Genomic DNA, 20,670 nt, shown 5'->3' on the forward strand with positions numbered 1-20,670 from the left:
CAAAAAACAAGAGTGACCCTTTTGGGCGCCTGGGTGGCTCAGTTGGTTAAGCGACTGCCTTCGGCTCAGGTCATGATCCTGGAGTCCCGAGATCGAGTCCCGCATCGGGCTCCCTGCTTGGCAGGGAGTCTGCTTCTCCCTCTGACCCTCCTCCCTATCGTGCTCTCTGTCTCTCATTCTCTCTCTCTCTCAAATAAATAAATAAAATCTTTAAAAAAAAAAAAAAAAGAGTGACCCTTTTGGGATTTTCAATCCTCTGCTTAACTCCCCAAAGCCACAGACCAACATTCCAAAGGCAGGGGCCAGCAGAAACTGAGTCCTGCTCTCTTGATTACAAAAACCAACTAAATGGCTTTGTGCTTGGGCATTTTATATCTGTAATGTGAGTCCACATCGAGTGGGAGCACAAATAAAAATAAAAAATAGCCATTTTAGAAGGCAGATTCTGCTTACTCTGCAAGCTAATCACCAGAGCTGCCATTTTCCTAGTAATCACAAAACCAGATTTCAGTTATATTTTTTTCTAAACACAATTGTCTTCATTTGAGCTTCTCAGAGAGAGTGTGCCCCTTCTGGGTTTTCACTCAACTTAGCAAGGGCAGCCAGCCGCATGCCCCTTACAGATGTTTACCCAATATTCCAGCATCACATTTACGAGGCTGAAGTGGCTCCAGTGTATTCCATGGTGCATATACTTAGCAGAAAAGTTCAGAAGCTGGCAACTCACATTTGCCCAAATTGATTCCACATCTGCCATAAGTGAACCACTCTCTCTGATACAAGCATACTTGTTTGTTGTTTTTTTATCTCCCCTCACAAGTCAATGTATGTGATTAGAGGTTGAAAATAAAGGGGTTGTTTTAGAAAAGAAACAAAACAAACTAAAGGTCAGCCTGGCGTTCAGAATACTGCTGCCGGTTACTGTTCCTTCTTTGAAGGAAACTGAGTTAACTTTGCTAAGTTATAAGACATTTCAACCCTAGTTCATTTGCTCACACTGCACAATCCTTTAGTGTGAAAATCTTGTTACAGTAAAAGTCTCAACCAACAGAAAAATCAGGAAACCTCATCTATCCAGAACCATGCAGAAACAAAAAGTGAATACCAAAAAAACCCTCGGGGCAGCCAAAATGTCACAAAGCCCTTGCAATTCATCCATACCAGAGCCTCCAAATCCACATTAAAAGCTTTTACTTTCATTTGATGCCATTTTCCAAAATTTTGGCTAACTGCTTTCCAATCTCACTGCGGCCTAGAAGCAACAGATCCGAGATGAAGCCGAAGCCTGCTCCTTACAGCTGCGAGGCAGGGCAGAGATAAGAAACACAGAAAGCCAGAAAGCTCACAAGCATAGCAGGTACACGCCTGACCCACCCCGGCAGCCCCTCAGGCACATCTGTACAATAACAATAAGTCCAAGTCATAAAGAGAGGCTGAACTGTGTTGAACAGCCTTTATATAAGGTGGAAATGACATGTGAAACACATTTCGGAAAAGTAATTAAAACATAAAATTGAGGGGCGCAGGGTAGTTAAGCATCGGACTCTTGTTTTCGACTCAGGTCACGATCTCAGGGTCATGAGACAGAGCCCCGCAACAGGCTGCATGCTGAGTGTGGAGCCTGCTTAAGATTCTTCCTCTCCCTCCCTCTCCCTCTGCTCCTCCCTCTCTCTCTCTCAAAAACAAACAAAAAAAACCCCAAAAAACAAAAAAACCCCATAACTCTTTAAAATATAAAACTGAGATGCCCTAGTCAAAACTCTTTTGGTTGCATTTGACAAAAACCCAATTTAAAATGGTGCAAAAAGGGAACTTACTAATAACAGTATTTATTAATTCAGACATATCCTTGCTTCAGACCCAAATGGATCCAGGAGGTAGAAACAACAGCATCAGGACCTGGCTTCTATCTCCCGTTGTTTCCTCCTCCAATGGTGTTAGTCTCAGACCAGCTCCAACCCCATGGTGGCAAGATGGCTGCCAACACCTCTAAATCTGGTGAAAAAGACACCTTCCTCTAGTCTGACCACACAAGCCAACAAGCAAGATTAACTCCAGCTAGACCTGATGAGCCTGGTTTGGGTCACAGGCCCAGCCCAGATCCAATCCCAGGGGCCAGGAGTTTGCCCAACCTTCTGATTGGCCAAACATGGACCGCGAGCCTACTACTCCTGGAGTGCGGGGTAAAGTCAGCTTCACCCAAAGCAGGGAGATAGAATGGGTGGAATGAGCCAAAGGGGAGTAGGGGTGGGGGGTGGGGTGAAGTGTTCCCGTGAGAGAGAGAGTGAGGTGCTGGGTAAAGGGAGCAGTTAATGTCTACCAGGGGAGGTAAACCCTGTTAACTGTCTAGGAGATCCAGCGTGCCTCTTTCTTGAGGCTCTGGGTGTAATACTTTTTACATTCACACATGATCGTGAACTAGGACTTTCGTATTTGGAAAAATGACCGCAACGATATAAACTGATTGTGACTCTAGAGTTTTCAATTACACCACTGAACTCCCTTTTGCACCATTTCAGTTTGGTTTTTCTGTCACTTGCAACCAAAAGGGTCTGGACAAAGCATCCCCCCCACCTTTTTTTTTTTGCATTTTATTTTAATTATGTATGGTCACACAGAGAACCCCAGGAAGAGGAGAGGGCCGCAGAGTGTTCCCCAACTGTCGTGAGGAGTAGCGACCCCTCCTTTCTCCCCAGGGTGTTCAGAGGATCAGGGTTTGGGAAACACCACTTAGCGGAGGAGTGAAAGGTACCCTGCTGCTTCCCATCAGCTGGGAGAGCCTCAGGGAGGGTAAGCTAGCTGCCACTGCCCCGGAAGCCCTTCTCCAGGGAAGCTGGCAGCCAAGTTCCTGCCCCTCTTCAGGCGCATATTCGGTGGGATGCCCAGGCGGGCTCCCCAGGGGCTCCCCCACCATCTCACACACAGGCGTAGCCAGTGAGCTGTGCATTTCCCTACCGACAGGCAGAATCAACTGCAGAAGGCCTCAGGCACCAAGCAGGAGAGGTCTGGGAGAGTGAACTCCCCTGTCCACGGTGTCCCGCCAGGGGCTAAGACCAGGGTGTTCTCATCGGTTCTCTGCATCAGAACAGAGAAGCCTCAGGCGGGCAAGGAGCTCTCAGCTTGCTGAGCACATGGGACTTCCCCACCATGGACTGGTGTGGACCTGAGAACATCAGATTTACCCTCCAGCTCAGTGCTTTTCAACCTACCCGGGGCGAAGCTCAGCTTCTGTTTCTGAGTACCAATCCATCGCGGACCTGTAAAATACAGTAAGATTACTTTCACCAGAAATTTTTAAAAAGCAAAAAATACAAAATGCAAGCCCATTATTTTCAATCGGATTCAAAAGATAAAAACTCGTCTGTCACACTGCCATTAACCTTTCTAAGTGCTTATTCTTTGTATCTGTACTTAGCTCCCGTGGACAGGGAACAGGGTTGCCCTGCTCCGACCACCAGGGTGATTAGCCCTGCTCTGGGGCGAGCACGCTGGCTTTAACGTTTTCAGACCACTTCCTGCTTCTAATGCTTCATGTTTATCAATTAAGTAGAACTTACCAGCTTGACATTCCAGGTGTCCCCACACATGGTCCGAATCTGCCATTCCCTTCATCTGGTCCTCCCTCATTCTTTCAACTGATCACTCAGTCCATCCAAACCCTAATGAGCGCCTGCTCTGGGCCAAGCCCAGGCCGGTGGCCCAGCGGGCGGGCAAAGCCCATGGTTCGGTTGTCTCCCCAGACACACCTGCACCCGGGCCCAGCCAGCTCTCAAAGATGGGCTTAGTTTTGCTGAGTCCACACCTCTGTCACACTGCGTGTCTGAATCCCAGGCGTTTTTCATAGCTCTGTTGGAATGTCAGCTGCCCAGCCAGTGATAACAGCTCTCATTAATCTGGCCTCTGCTGGCCCAGGAATTTGCTGGGCACTTTATATACACTTTATATACTGAACAGCAGGGTTCTCTGCTAAGTTTCCTGATTCCACTTCTTATTCTTCTAAATCAGATTTAACTTCTTTTCCTTCTAGAGCCAATCTCTGCAACTTTTTTTAAAAAAACCTTAAGTATGACGTACATTTAGAAAAGAATGTGAATTTATACAGCTCAGGGAAGTAGCCCAAAACTCGATACACCTATGAAACCTGCACCCAGATAAAAAAAATCGAACCTATCAGCACCGTGAAGACGGCCTGTACCACTTCCCGGTTACTAACCCTCCCCCTTCCCAAGAGCAGCCACCGTCCTGACTTCTAACTGAATGGCTTAATTTACCATTTTTATTCATCTAAATGGAATCTAAAAGTACTATTGCAACTGGCTTCGTTTATTCAGCATTATTTGTGGGATTCATTGTAGTGTTCATTCTAATTGCTGTATCGTATCCCATCATGTGAAGATCTCACAGCTTATTTATCCATCGTACTGTGGATGGACATTTGGCTGCTGTGAACATTCTGGTACATGGCTATTGGTCAATCTACAAGAGCATTTCTGCTGCATCGGGAAGAGAACTACAGGGACACAGGGTTTGTGTATGTCCAGTGTCGGAAGACACTCTGAACATCTTTAAAGGCACTTTTCATGTTCCAATCTTATTTGTGAATTCATTTCATTTCCCTTACTAGATTATACCTGGTTCTTAACTGAATAAATACTGTTGGTGCCCTGCCTCATTGTAACATGAGGGGTCTAACATGTGACACAACATAGAAAACTGGAGTAAGAAAACAAAGTCCGGGGGAAGAAAGGATAAAGTGAATGCAATGGCCCCAATCAACCCCACAAGGGCTTAGGTACTTTGTAAAAAGCTGAACCACAAACATGGCTGAGCTTCCTGTCGGCCAGTACAAAGAGGGAAGCAAGTTACACACATGAGACTCACAGGATAAACACTGCTGGGCGGTAAAGCCATTTCTGGTTCTGAGAAGTAAAATCTGTCAGCCCGAGCTTTCCTAAAGAGCGTATTGTTCGACATTGAAAATGAAGGATCCAACAACTTCATTTTAGTAATAGCAATAAAAAAATCCTGTCAGGATCTCCCTCCCCTGGTCATCTCCTTTAATGTGGACATGACGGAACACAGTTCACTACAAGCGACTGTTGGAACTGATGCAACCAGATACACAATTCTCAAGAGATCTGACTGAACCCAAGAAAAACAACTAGACTCAGAGTGTGGTCTAGGGACCTTTCAGGGTCTCTGAGAACTTTTCAGGAGGTCTACATGATCAAAACTATTTTTATAATACCACTAAACTTTATTTTTTTTTTAGTGTCAGAGGTAGAATTCAGTGATTTATCATTTGCATACAGCACCCAGTGCTCATTACATCACGTGCCCTCCTTAACGCTCATCACCCAGTTACCCCATCCCCCCACCCACCTCCCCTCCAACAACTGTTTGTTCCCTGTAGTTAAGAGTCTCTTATGGTTTGTCTCCCTGTTTTCATCTTGTTTTATTTCTCTCCTTCCCCTATGTTCATCTGTTTTCTTAAATTCCACATGAGTGAAATCATACGGTATTTGTGTTTCTCTGACTTATTTCACTTAGCATAATGCCTTTTATTTCCATCCATGTTGTTTTAAGTGGCAAGATTTCATTCTTTTTGATGGCTGAGTAATATTCTAGTGTGTGTATACACACACACACACATCTTTATCCATTCATCTGTCGATGGACATCTGGGCTCTTTCCATATTTTAGCTATTGTGGACATTGCTGCTATAAACACTGGGGTGCATGTGCCCCTTCAAATCACTATGTTTGTATCCTTTGGATAAATACCTAGTAGTGCAGTTGCTGAGTCATAGTGGTTCTATTTTTAACTTTTTGAGGAAACTCCATACTGTTTTCCAGAGTGGCTGCACCAGTTTGCATTCCCACCAATAGTGAAGGAGGGTTCCCCTTGTCCTTTTTTTTTTTAAAGATTTATTTATTCATTTGAGAGAGGTGGGGAGGGGCAGAGAGAGAGAGAGAATCCCCAACCAGACTCCCTGCTGAGCGCAGAGCCAGACGCCAGGGCTCCATCCCAGGACCGTGAGATCATGACCTGAGCCAAAACCAAGAGCTGGTCGCTTAACCGAATGCACCACCCAAGCACCTCAGCTTTTTTGCCGTTTTTCCTCTCATCTTCTTATGAGTGTGCACAGAGGAATTTTCCAGAGGCCATGACATGTGATACAGCAACAGACTGAATGTAGAAACAAGACATTAGAATCTAGCTGTGAAGAGAATCTATTATGCCAGACGTTAAAGAAATTTGCAAATTATTTTTGATCTTGGAAAACAAATTTTTCACACAAAAACATGTCATATTACTCTACATGGGTTTGTTATTGATCTTAAGTAAATTAATAAACATTTTAAAATTTGGTTTAATTTCTAATATAGTACCTACAGGTAGAACCCACTTTGGGGTCCTCAAAAAATTTTAGGAGTGGTAAAGGGTCCTGAGATCAAAAGTTGGGGAACCACTGATCGAGAGAAAGATTTCCCGAAAAGGATGTTGTTGGTCACTAGCCCAGAAGATAACCCACGAAAAATATTTTGTGATCAAATACATTTGAGAAATGGTAAGCCTCTCTTGGAAATCATCAAATTAGAAGCAAATAAGCCAAGTTTGCTTTAACTCTGTGTTTCCTAACTGTATCTGACCAAGATCCCCTCTTCTGAGGGCTTCCGTTATCAACCTGGAAGCACACCTGGGCACCTCATGGATGAACCCCAAGGCCTTCAGTCAGTCCCCAAGAGGAGCATCTCTTACAACCCACTTTTGTCAAGCGTGGGCAGCAGAGTCTGATGTCACACCTCTGACAGCATGAAGACTGATCCTTTTATAAATATCAAGGCAGCTGAGCAGGACAGAGAGTTCCTTTATCTCTACAAAGAGGTGTACCAAGGGCAGGGTCAAAGCCAGGACAAAGATCCCACTGAAGAGAGAAAACGGAGTCTGTTCCATCTGCCGAACAGGCAATCGAGGTCCCAGAGGTCTTGACGACATCTTCCAGAGCAGATGGTACACGCGCTTGCCCCCGTCATAAAGAAATCTCAATAAAGCGCCCACAGAATGCCAGACTTTAAGTTACACAACTTCCTGGTGCCCCCTCCAAGGAAAATAGAGGCCAGATATACCCTGAATGAGTCAACTTCTTTTATTGGGTTACTAACCATAAGTCAATTAAATGTTAGGAAATGTCTACCAAAAAATGATGCCTTTGGTTCTGGAACCATCAGTCTGAGTTCTTTTTGACAGTAATTACATAACTGTGTCAGTTGTCTGTTAAGCAAATTCCCAGTTCACAATAATAAAATTATGTTATCAGGCAGCTCATCTAAAGAGAACCCATAGTAATGTGCAAGGCACTCTGGGAAATCTAAAAATGAGAAAGAGGTGTCTCTTCAAAAACATACAGTCTACTAAGGGGCCAGACAGAGCACCAGAGAAAGAAAGAAAGAACTTCCACACTCGTCCCTGCAGCAGCTGGTGAGATAGCTGGTATTGCAACCAATAAATATCTGTCTCAACAAATCTGCTATTTACCTTTAAAATGTTTACTTGTACACAAACTGAGAAACACCACATAGTCGACTATCTCATCAAATATAATCTAGTCAAATACTGCTTCTTAGTGTGACTTAATGAGTTTATATAGGATTTCAAAAAAACCTACACCATAGTGAATTAAAAATAGATCATTTTAATATACATATTTTCACTTCTGTTAATTCAACGCTGATTTCTATTATGCATGCATAGCCGCTTGGTTGAACTTGCTTCCTATTTACTTATTTTCCAACATGCAGCAACCTTCGACAAGATGGCTAAGCTGAACTGGTTATTCTTAAAGAGTACAATGTACCCTGTCCTTAGAGTTTTATCAACTTTAATGTTTCCAAAGAGCCTGATGAGGCTGCTCAGCACGCTGGCTTTTCACTGAAATTTCCTATTTGGAGGATGGCAAGACAGACTAGGATCTTCCCAAGTCTCCTGGCTGCATGCATTCACATCACAGCTTGGTTGGGAAAGCAGTAGGGACTGAATAATAAGTGGATCGCCTCCAAACACAGCTGGGTGAGAGAGCTTCATTTTTAGAAAGTAAAGCGAATCATGAAAACCTCCCTAATGGTGTGATTTGCTCCAGGGTTCTTTTGATACTTAAGAAGGGAAATATTAATCCTTGTGCACAGTACTCTTATTTTCAGCTTTATAGAGTTTTCTTCTCCAGCCATCCTTCTGTAGTGAGGCAATTTATTGTACTTGCACGAAGATGTCTTCCATAATCGAGGTGGTGATAGCCTTCTCATTTCCTGCCAAATGGATCAGACCACACTTTTAACCCTATAGAAAGAAACATGAATCAAAACAGGATTCGCTTTTAAACTTCCTACCACTTCCCTCAACTGCAAACAAGCAAAATGCCATCAGAATTGAGTTGTGCAATTTCCATGTAGTTCGAGACAGTGCGGGCAAGCTGCCGGAAGTCTGGGATGCTGCGACTGGGCAGCCATGGCCACCATGAGAGACTTAAATGGCTCAGAAATTGCCCCACAACAGGAAGCTATGTATCTGGCCTAGTCAAAACATAAATAAAAAAGTAAGTAAGTTAAAAATTAAAAAAAGAATGGTGCCACAGATTACAAGAGTTTTGGTTAAAAAACTGGAAACCTCTCCTCACCCAACTGAGATCATCTAAAAGTAACTAACCATTCAGCCACAAAGGGAACTTTGAGCTTCTGTAATAAAGCAGAATCCCGCATCAATTAAAATAGCTCGCAAGTAAACAGACTTCTTCCAGAGAGGGCAGGGTTTAAATAGGTGCTTGGTAAATCGGTCTGCGGAACAGCTATTCACCCTTGATACTCAATAGCACACTTGTTACATTTTTATGCCCATTTATCAAATGCACAAGAGGAACGTGCAAACTTGCCCAAAATATTCTGGGGTGAAATGCTAAAATGAAGTCTTGGGGTGGCTCCTATGAAATGGCAACTTCTGAACAATGAATGGCATAATCACCAGCTAGCCTCCGCACTCAAAAGATTTCCTCCACTGCAGGGCAAGCATGCGCACCCCACACAACAGCACGAATGCAATTCTGTTTTGAATTTTAAGTTTACCTGGTGGCTGCACATCTTCTTGAATAATACCAGCTCTATTTACGGCTTGCTCCTTCTCTGAAAAACACAACAGAAAAATTGCTCTTTACAAAGGTGGGGGGTGGACTATGGTGGAAGAAATCTTTCTATTTACGTGGGCCAATGACATGGGACAATTCAGAAACAATATATACAGGACGCCAATACTCAAAGCTTTTAGGTTATGGAAGTTAGATCCTATAGAGCAGAAAGATCGGGCATTTTCAATAAAAGCAAAGAAAGCTGTACTTCAAAAGAAAAGCTCCCGACTCACATCTTTTCTCGGTGATCTCAGCATTTTGGTAAGGCAACAAAACAACGGAAAAAGAACAATTTTGAAAGAGCTGGTGGGCGTGAAATATTATGAGGGGAAGGCTGCTGAATTGAAGGAACAAGTACAATTAACAAGAAAACGATGTAGTTTCTATGTCTCAAATGTGCTCCGCTGAAGGACTAAACCCAGAGCTAAATATGCTATGTTTTTGATAGGAAATAGAGCAGAAAATTAATCTTTGGGTGGGTGGCTTTGGTTTGGATAACTGAAGCCTCCCTAATTGATTGCAGGTGCTGTGCCAATTAGTAAGCGCGTTCCAGCGACAGCAGCTCAGCCCATCTCTTCGGAGATGTCCAACAGGCAAGGGCCAAGAGAAATTGGGCATTTTAGGTCTGTGAGCTTCAAGTGTTCTGACACATCTTTCTAAGTGGCTTAGAGTAAGCCCAGGGTCTGCGAAAACAAAGACTTATTATTTTAAGTATCTTGACAAACAAATGGCGGCTTTTCAGGGGAAAGACTTGGAGCCAAAGGATGTTTACTACTAAATTACAGTAATTACATGTTGTAATCAGACCTTTGTCTTAATCAGGCTGACAGTATTTCTTGAAATCCACATTTAGCTCTTACTTAATATTAGGCCGTTTCCTTTATTCTGGCTTCTGGATTCTCATAAAGTTACAAGAAGCATAAAGGTACAAAAAACAGGGATTTGCCAAATCGAATATTCATTGAACTTGTTTCTCCCGTGATGTGACAGAAAGTCAATCCTAAGTGACCTACCTATAGTTTTATCAATGCTAAGTTTTGCTTTGGCAAATAAAACAATGGGCAATAGGGACTATGTGAATCTTGGTATCTAATTCTAAGACAGACAGACGGAAGACGCAGCATAAAGAAGCCCATTACAGACAACGGCCTGATGGCTTCCCCGAACCTCTCTGAAAAGTAGTAGCAGGCAAGCAATAACCAAGACCCTCGGGACCAAGATATGCCAAAAGGCTTCTGCCATCTAGAGTGGATAATGGAGCTCTCGGGTGTCGGATTTTCTAAAATAACTCCAGCACAAAAGGTGATCTCATTTCCTAAGACATTAAATTCCTGTAGGATTGAGCCCTACCATACTGTCAACATGTAAGGTCTCAAGGGACGGACGTGTCTCAAATATGCTCTTAGAAAATGCCAACCAGGAGTAAGACTGCAGTACCATCCATGGTGCCAGGAACAAAAATAGATATGATTTCCCATGCCTAGAAGGTCCGTTTGCCAGTATTATGGAAGAGGTGAGGGTTTTTTTATTTTTAAAGATTTTATTTATTTATTTTAGAGAGAGGGAGCACGCACACACGCAGGCGGGGTGAGAAGCAGCAGGAGAATCTCAAGCAGACTCCGCACTGAGCGTGGAGCCCAACGTGGGGCTCCATCCCACCACCCTGAGACCATGACCTGAGCTGAAATCAAGAGTCAGATGCTTAACCAACTGAGCTACCCAGGCGCCCCTGGAAGAGGTGAGTTTTTAAAAAAATAATCAATTGCCAGAAAGCTTTCTAGCCATAGATTTAAGAAAATCAGACAGCCTGGTGTATTGAACACATTTCCCAAGAGGCGGCAGGTACTGCGAAGCCGCTGGCAGACTGCCAAGCACCAAAGGAAGTTGACTTTTGATAGCAAGGACAGAATGTCTAATTGTATCCTAACCTCTTACAATGCAATAGAGAACCAAGTGAAGAGAAAGGAATCCCTGTCTTCACACTTTCTTGCTAATTGCTAATGAGGTTCGAGAAAGGCTAAGGATTTATTTAAAATAGACCATAATCTCTTTATAATCCTTGTCCTTATGCGACCACCTCATTTTTTTTTTTTTTGGCTTGGACAAGCAATTTAAACCGATTTGCTGAACTAGTTCCTATCAAGTGATAACTGGTATTAGCATCCTATCTACATCCCCTGGTTCTTTAATCCATTAATGTTTTATAAGTACTGTAAAGCCAAAGCAGTCTTATATAAATTCATGATATGACACAAAGGCACTTTAAAATTTGTGAATGCAGAATATGCCCAAAGGAAAACAAACCGGTCCCTCAGGATTTAGCAGTATGTCTTGCTGAAGTTGACAGTAAGTTTCTATTTTGCTCTCATTAGAGAAACAGCAAGTGTCTATAAAAACCTCACGAAAAGGACAACGCTGAAGTCAGAGGTTTAACTATGTGAACAAGTCAGGATGAGCTAATTACTGCCTTTTCAGTAGTGAGCATGTTTCTATCAGGAGTGCAATGATTAAGATGCAAACATGCAATACTGGGCCTGGAGCTTCGTGATGCCGGTTAGAAAAGTCCCCATCCCAGTGTCTCAGCAAGCCCGACTCTGCCCCCTGGTGCTAAGGCAGTGGTGTGATTTGTAGTTTTAATTGAGGATCATTATCTCATCAAAGGGCCAAAGTGTTATTATTAGAACTGGTAATGCATGTGGGCGGGCTGATTCTCCGATTGTAGTGACAGAATCCACCTAATAATTTCTAAGTCTCTGAAAATGAAAACATATCTTTATACTAAATGTCCATGCTGTCCAACAGCTCTACTGTGTGACTTGTTACTCGACACCCACGACCACGCAGCAAAGAAGACAGTGCTCCCCAGCGCCCACTGACAGCAGACTGCCTGAGCGTGCTCGAGTCGTGGGCCAGCAGCCAGAAACCGAAAAGCAGGTGCCGAAGCTCAGGACCCCAGCGCCCTGCCCAGTGAGATGGCCTCAGTCAGGACCCCTCCCTGCCATCTCTTCTTGGCAACAGTTAAAAAATACAAGCAACTCGGAACCTGAAGTAATTGGACAAATGGCAACATGTGATGGACTGTATATGAGATAATAGCATTGTGTCAATATTACATTTCCTGGCCTGGATAACTGCATTTTGGTTATGTAAAAGAATGCCCTTGTTCCTAGAAAATCCATGCTGAAGTGTTTGGGAAGGCAAGCTCACAGTGTCCTGAACTTGCTCTCAAATGGTTCAACAGAACAATAGAAACAATTATACGTATATGTAATTATATATGTATATGTATACTGATGTATGCATGCAACACATGGGGGGAAGCAAATGCAGCAAAACGTTCTCCGGTAAATCTAGGTGACAAATAAATGGGGATTTATCATACTATTCTTAGGTCTTTTCTGTTGGTTGGGATTATTATTTTTTTTTTTTTAAAGATTTTATTTATCTGAGAGAGAGAATGAGAGACAGCACAAGAGGGAAGAGGGTCAGAAGGAGAAGCAGACCCCCTGCCGAGCAGGGAGCCCGATGCGGGACTCGATCCCGGGACTCCAGGATCATGACCTGAGCCGAAGGCAGTCGCTTAACCAACTGAGCCACCCAGGCGCCCGGGATTATTTTTTTAATAACTGAAATACACAACTGCAAAATAAGTTTTTAGGAAGCCCTTATACTTCCTGGTGACTGCTCCGTGATGATTACTTCAAAGTACCTTTTTTTAAACAGCAAATAAAAAAATTAAGAACTACTTTTTCAGTGTTCCCATTCTGCGGCTGTTGCCTAGCCACGTACTCCATCTGTCTGTGGGGTCATCCAGGACGGGATGTGCCCTGGTGCCCCACCGAACCAGCGGCAGATAGGACCACACGGCCGTGGTGGCAAATGTGAACCAGTGGCTGAGGGGGACCAAAGGGCCACTGGAGGCACCGACTCCTCCCAACACTAGAAACACTTTTGCTTCTCATCAGAGAGTCTGGCTGAACCCAGGGAGCTCCGTAATGCTGGACAGAAAGTAAGACTTTAGTCTTTCCCTGTGCTGCACCGGACTCTCCAGTGAAAGAAATAAAAAGCATATTCTAGCCCCTGGCATGGGATAGGGAGAATGCCCTTCCGAGGTAAGAAGTATTCCTGGGTCAAGTGATTTCTCACAACCCTGTTCCGACTCCATACAGCAGACATCCGGGGGGGACAGAAAGTGCAGCAATAAGAGAAGGCGACCATGTGGGAGGGGGACTGAGATCTCCTCACAGCAATCCCGCAATCCTGTGGTCTTTCCCTTCACTAGTAAACACTCTTTGCTGTCTTAAAGGCACGTGAAACAGGGCATCAATAGCAGACAAAGTCGGGGAGTTAGGGTCTCATGTCCACCCAGCCATTAATGTGCTCAGTGACTCTGGACAAGTCACCTAAGTGAGGGGACTGAAGGAGCTTGGGTTTTCTGGCAAAACTCTTAGGATTTTATGCTTCTGCGCGTCCAATTAAAGTTAAAAATGAACAGGATCCCCGAAAATGATCCTATTCTGTCTCATCTCACAGGCTGGTATAAAACACAGGTTTTTTTAAAAGGCCATATTCAGGATCACGGTCTAGTTCTAGGACACAAAGCCAGACTAGGCTCTGAGCTACAGCAGCTGTACTCTCCCCGAAACGTGGGCTCGTCCAACAAACCACGCGGTACCAGCAGGATGAAAGCTAAAAAGCATCATCTGGGATTCCCTCCAGGAGCACAACAGAACCGTCCCCACACTTCCGGTTTGGGCTCGCTGACCACCAATGCCAACGCCGTCTCCCCAGGGCTCATCTCGGGACTGAAGTGTCACATGGAGAACCGACCTTGTCATCCCTGTAACGCTTAGGAAAGTCTGGCTGAGTTAGTGGAAGAGCTGAAGATCACACTGAATGTCAATATGAAATCCAAGAAGGCAGTCTTGTCAGAGCGGCTTGCCTGCTTTTAAGGTATGGGAGATCTCCTTGATTTTATTTTATCTAAGCAGCCTTCCCTTTCTCGCCTGCTGCCTCGAGGCTTATTCCGGCAGAGATCCTGTAACAGAGCTGTCCCCACACTCCCCGTGCCCGGGCTGGCCAGCATCAGTCAGGCTGGCCCCACTGCAGGGCCGGCACCGGCCTGACACTCAGGCCCGACATGGGAACGTGGGCTCCTCCCGGGCCAGCCACTGGCCCCTCTTAAGGACTGGATGTCTGGCCTACCTTGCCCTGCACTTCCAAGAACTGTGGCCTTCTCCTCAGTCTGCCCAGAGTCCTGGGGAATACTAATGTCTGAAGGATGGTCGGGAGAGGAAGACCCAAGAGAGGCTGAGAAGGAGTGGCTGAAAGGCAGGAGCAAAAGAGCAAAGGCAAGACGACTGGCAGCGGGGGTGGTCACAGCTCAGGGAAGACTGTTTCAAGAAGAGAGAGTCTGGCCGGGGGCTGTGCCTCTCACTCACAGATGACTCACTTCCTGTGTTACAATGAGAACGGAAGTCATCACCTGGAAGTGCCCACAACTCCCCAACATCGGACCTATATTTAGCTGCATCCCTACCTGCCCTTCCTCCTGAGCCGGTGGAAGAGGTGTCCTGCCTTTTGTCCAAGGCTTTCCTGCATCTGATCTCAAGATCCCCTACCACCTGTCACTCTATGGATTATCTTCCTCTTTGTCCAGAGACTTCTTGGCTGTTCCATCTCTCCCTAAAACAAAACTCTCCCTAGACCCTCTGACCTGCTGCAAATATACTCTATCACTCTCCTCTCTACACAAATACCTTTAAGGAGCCAATTCAGTGGAGCAGCCTGTTCTCTGCCCACGACCAAACTACTAAAAGCATTCTCAACAAGGTAACTCTGACCTTCACCTTCTTTTTCATAAATCGACTGAATATTTTCACTTATCTGTCTCCAAGAAGCCCAACCCTGCTGACCATACCCCTTTTCTTTTCTTTTTTTTTTTTTTTTAAAGATTTTTATTTATTTATTTGAGAGAGAGAGAATGAAGAGAAAGAGAGCAGGAGGCGGGGAGGGTGAGAGGGAGAAGCAGACTCCCCACCGAGCAGGGAGCCAGATGCAAGACTCGATCCTGGGACTCCAGGATCATGACCTGAGCCGAAGGCAGTTGCTCAACCAACTGAGCCACCCAGGCGCCCACCACACCCCTTTTCATCAAGAGTTGTTTTCATGGGACTTGAGATTGCAGCCTCTTCTGGTTTTGACCCTCTTGCTCTGGCCGCTTCTCCGTCTCCTTTGACGGCTCCCTTTCTTCTGACCGCTTGCTCTTCCAATACTGTGTTCACCAGTGTCCTGTCTTAGGCCAGCTTGTCTCTTGCAGTTTCCCAGTGCTGCCTGGGAGCCCTCTCCTTTGATGACTCTGCCTCCCATCCCGTGCTGATCCAGCGCCCCATCCCTAGCTCTAGCTCAGGCCCAGGACCTCAGCTCCAGACTAGCACATCCCGCTGCCTGTAAGCAATCTCCACAAGCACATCCAGATACCTAAAACACAATACATCCAAAATTGAACTAGCTCATCCTCCTCACTCCCAAAACCAATTCCTTCTGGTGTTTCTTAGTTAATGACCAGCGCCACCATCTCTTCTGCTGCTGGAGCCCGGAAATTGTCATTCTCCTTCGTCTCCTCCCTCACCCTGTAGAGTTTACTTCTTAAATACAGCTCCCCAATTCAGTACTTCTCCGCAGTACTATAACCACCACTGGTTCGGGCCAGTCACCTCTCCCTACTCTCCTGTGACCGCAGCAATTACAGCCTTCCTCTATCTGGAAATCTTGTTGACCCCGCGTGAGAGTGAATCCGGTCACCTCACTCTCCCGATTAAAATACTTCCATGAGCCTCCACGGGTTAGGCACTGGGGACAGCAGAGGACTGTGGAAGTGTTTCAGTCAAGCAAGCAAGATGATAAATTCAAAGAACAAATGGCATGACAACAGACTTTCCAACAGCCACGGGGAAAACCAGAGTTCTAGACATTTTCTGACAAACAAGGATGACATTTGCCAGTGACAAACACTCATGAAAGAAATATTGTCAGATGCACCTCAGAATGAAGAAAACGGACAGTAGAAAGGAGTGAGATGTAGGGCTCGGTGAGTAAAGACTGTGGGCAAAGAGAAACAATCAGTGACTGCACAAAACCTTGCCGGTACTAGGTGACTGGGGAGGAATAAACAAACGGCGGGGTGTGTGGTACAAGGACCAAGGCAGTCTCCGCAGGTCTCTGTATATTTTCCAGGAGGAAAAAGATACTGACTAACTTTTGGGTGCCCGGGTGGCTCAGTCGTTAAGCGTCTGCCTTCAGCTCAGGTCATGATCCCGGGGTCCTGGGATGGAGTCCCACATCCGGCTCCCTGCTTGGCAGGAAGCCTGCTTCTCCCTCTCCCACTCCCCCTGCTTGTGTTCCTGCTCTCGCTCTCTCTCTGTGAAACAAATAAAATCTTTAAAAAAACAAAAAAAAAGATACTAACTTTAAACAGTAATCACGAAAGAATAAAAACAGAATGTAAAACTTTCAAAAGAAGAGAGGAGAAAAAGAAAGCTTGAAGCTGCAGAAAAGGAGAAAAAAAGGAGTTACAGAAATAGAAGAATAAATAGAAAACACAAAGTAAGATGGGGCAAATAAATATAAATGCATCAGTAAACATACATGAAAATGAGCTCAATCCAACAGTTAAATGATCAGATTGGATTAAAAAATCCAGTGTAGGCTGGTTATGAGATTTAAAGACAGATGCCAAGGGGCACCTGGGTGGCTCAGTTGGTTAAGCATCTGACTCTTGATTTTGACTCAGGTCATGATCTCAGGGTTGTGAGATCGAGCCCTGGGTCAGGCCCCCACTCTGCGGGGAGTCTGCTTGTCTCCCTCTCCCTCTGTCCCTTCCCCAACTCTCTCTCTCTCTCAATTAAATAAATCTTTAAATAAATAAATAAATCTTTAAATAAATAAATAAATGTTTAAATAAATAAATAAATGTTTAAATAAATAAATAAATCTTCAAATAAATAAATAAATAAATAATAAAGGCGCCAAATATAAGAGGATAGATATACCAGGAAAATACTAACCAAAACAATGCTGGGAACTCTAATGCTGATAAAATAGAGCTAGGGAGGAATAGTAGGGATAAAGAGGACCCTTCATACAATGATAATTGGAAAAAAAATCTCCAGAATATTCTCTATTGTGTGCACCTAATAATATGGCCTAAAGATACCTAAGTAACAGAATTAAGAAGCTTGGTCTGGAATCGACACACACAGAACTCTGTACCCAATGATGACATACACTCACTTCAAGCACAGAAGGAACATTTCCAAAATTGACCTGTACTAAGCCACAAAGCAAATCTTGACCAATATCAAAGAATCAAAATCATATAGTCTTCGTTCTTTAACCACAAATGCAAATAAGCTAGAAATCAGCAACAAAAGAACAACCAGAAAGACCACTGTGGCCACTGGGTAGAGAATGAGTAATAGCTGGGGCCTGCTGGAAGCAGGGAGACCAGCTCAAGAGTCCAAGGAGCGGGTGAGGGAAGTGGGTTGGATGACGGTGGGGACATTGAGATGGACAGAATGCTCTTACCCATCTTGTGCGGTTACGTACACCCAGCACCTAGCACAGTACCAGGTACACAGCCATCGCTAAAACCCGGGTTATAAAACATGCAAAAGAAGCTCAATAAATACTAGTTCAAGTGCTGAAATGAACTGCAGCTCCATCCTCCCAATAGACAGGCCAGGTTTCCATGGCTCAATCACCAATACCTCACCTGCCCGGACCCCAGTTCACTGCCAAGTCAGCCAGCCCTGGCTTAAATCTCTTTGTCTCACACCCCTGTCCTATGGCTCCTTATTTTTTAAACATTTTTATGGGATGCCTAATATAAAACTATACTGTTTCCACACCTGTTATCTCATTTAATACATCCTAAAACCTATAAATTGAGTCCTGCAAACTCCACTGCTATAGATGAAGAAACAGGCTGGGCTCTAGGAGGCGAAGTGACTCACCTTAAGATCCTTCTCTAGTAGGGATTTAGACCCTCACCTGCCCTGCTCCCCCATCACAGCCCCTCAGAGACAGTATGGTGCCGTGGTGTAGTGACGGAGTGCACTGGTTCAAATCCCAGATCTGACTCACTGCCTGTGGGTCCTTGGATAAGTCATTTAACTGTTCCATGCCTCAGTCTGTCTACGCATAGAATGGGGGTGATGATCACACAGCAGCTGCAACAAACGGTTATGAAAACTACATGGGTTATTATATATGAAGTGCTTGGGGTACACAGCACAAGTCCACACTTTCATCATCTGATCTAGACGAGCATGTCTCAACCTCGGCACCATGCCTAGCCTGGGCCGGATAATTCTCTGTCATGGGGGGCTGCCCTGTGCACTGCGGGTTGAGAAGCATCCCTGGCCTCTATCCACTAGATGCCAATACCACCCTCACACCACCCCCCTCCACCCCCAGCCGTGACAAGCAAAAATGTCTCCAGATAGAACCAAATGTCCCCTGGGGGACAAAATCATCCCCACTGGACAGACACTGCTCTAGTCTTCACACTGGAAACTTTTCCAGCAGCATCCAAAGCAGAGCCCCCGGTCCCAAGTTCAATTCTGGATGCCCTAATAAGACAGCCTGGGGCACGGATCCGGTCAGGATGATGGAACCAGACTGTGCAGGGCTTCACACCATCCTCTGTTTACCCCGACTCGTGGCGCATGGACATAGGCTGGAAGGCAGAATGCAAAGAGGCCATTTTAATCCTGGATGACGAAAGAAGCTACCAGGAAATGGGAGCGTGTACTGAAAACGCTCTGCCTCCAGAAACCAAATGTTGTAGCATTTGTAACGGGCAGAGCATTTACACAGAGCTTTTGCCTTCAAATCGCCAAGCTTTCAGCCCCTGCTAATATTCTCCGGGGGGCAGGGTTGGCCCTCTTCCATCTTCAAGATGATTCAGGTTTCCTGGAGAACAAAATGAGCCTCTAATGCCTAATACTTTCTCTCTGACAGATGGTTTCAGATGTATCAAAGTGCTAATCCTTGCTGAGGTATAGGTCTCAAGGAAGGAGAGTTTGGCTGTTGGAATGACAGAACTTGAATGATTAAGGAGGAAAATTACTCCCAGGATATTCACCACTGTCATGTGAGCAACCCGCTTAAAATAAAGGAAGACAGCAGAAGCTGAAAAAAAGATCTGAGGAAAAACTCAAAAACCCAGGTTAACAGTTCAGGTTTGACACATTTCCGCTCAAAGCTGTCTCTGGGAGTGGAAATGAAGTGCAATAAAAACACCTTCAGGCTCAGGATGATTAGGGCTCCATCTGCCTCCCTCCAATATCACCATTCCCAGCTTCCACGTGTGGGAGAAGCCCTGCAGACACAGGCCAGGGTTGGAGTATTTGCCTTGCAACTTACTGGCTGTGTGACCCTGGGCCTGTTACACAATCTGAGCCTCAGTTTTCCCGCCCGTGAAACGCGCATTTAATACCGACCTCAAAGCGAGATCCAACGTACGCCTGACACGTAAGCGTTCCGCGAATGCTACCTGTGAGCATGACCTAGTATTTAGTGTCAACCTACTATGTGCCAACTGCTCTCGTTACCACCTGTGAGTCTCAATGAAGACTAAACGGTCTTATTTTACCGATTACAAATAGCTATTTATGGATGAGGATGCTGAGTACGAGATTGAGCCACACTTGTCCAAGGTCACAAAGCCGCACACATCAGGATTCGAACCCGGGCCTGCCTGACTCCTGAGCCAAGCTCTTTCCACGGCCCCACGAGCAGGTGCGGGGCGGAGGGGAGGGGGCTGTTACTGAGACCAGGCCACCGCGCGGGGTCACAGGTCACTCACGGTATTCGTCCAGCCGCATTAGGGGCCGGAAGTAGATAGGGTAGAAGGCGGCGCCGATCAAGGAGATGAAGCCGCCGAAGATGAGCACGGTGCGCAGGTTCCGGGACATGGCGCCGGGCACGGGGCTGCCCTGACCCGCTGAGAGGCCCGCACGCCGCGAGTCCCGGCCCGCGCCGCCGGGCCGTGACCCCGCTCGGAAGAGGCGGAGCGGCTTTCGCTTCCGGGCCTTGGAGGCGGGGCTAGGAGGCGGGGCGGGGCGAGATAGGGCAGGGGAGGGCTCGTGGGCGGAGCTACGGGGTGGGTGGAGCCGGCAGGGGCGGGGCCTCGGTGTCGCGCCGCGCTTCCCCAGCGCTCCCTCGCTGGGGGTTGCGCCTGCCCCGCGCCGGCGGCGTGGTGAGAGGAGTTCTTGCATCGCTGGGTTCTGCGGGCCCTCTTCCGGCTCCTGCCCTGCCCGCAGCCCGGTTCCCACTCAGTGCACCATTCTCCTGACCTCTTTTATCACCCCCCTCCTTTATCAGCCGCGCTTTCTCATTCTCCCCACCCCTTATTTGATTTTAGTGACTTTCTACCTCGAGCTGCGTGCTCTCTGTGACTCGCTGATTTAATCCTCAGTATCAGTTGGCC

At 45.8% G+C, this 20,670-nt stretch overlaps 1 protein-coding gene across 1 annotated transcript; it reads right to left on the reverse strand.

Annotated features, from left to right (window-relative positions):
• Positions 1-7,128: 7,128 nt before the first annotated feature.
• Positions 7,129-20,261, reverse strand: SMIM20 (small integral membrane protein 20). The gene is made up of 3 exons (XM_035005193.1): positions 20,047-20,261; positions 9,118-9,174; positions 7,129-8,338 (listed from the first exon to the last, which is right to left on the reverse strand). Exons 1-3 carry the CDS (start codon positions 20,153-20,155, stop codon positions 8,301-8,303), a joined length of 204 nt encoding a protein of 67 aa, XP_034861084.1. The 5' UTR covers positions 20,156-20,261; the 3' UTR covers positions 7,129-8,300.
• Positions 20,262-20,670: the final 409 nt, after the last annotated feature.

This window comes from Mirounga leonina, unplaced genomic scaffold (genome assembly GCF_011800145.1).
Source record: "Mirounga leonina isolate KUSES-001 unplaced genomic scaffold, KU_Mleo_1.0 Mir_129, whole genome shotgun sequence".
NCBI classification, from domain to species: domain Eukaryota; kingdom Metazoa; phylum Chordata; class Mammalia; order Carnivora; family Phocidae; genus Mirounga; species Mirounga leonina.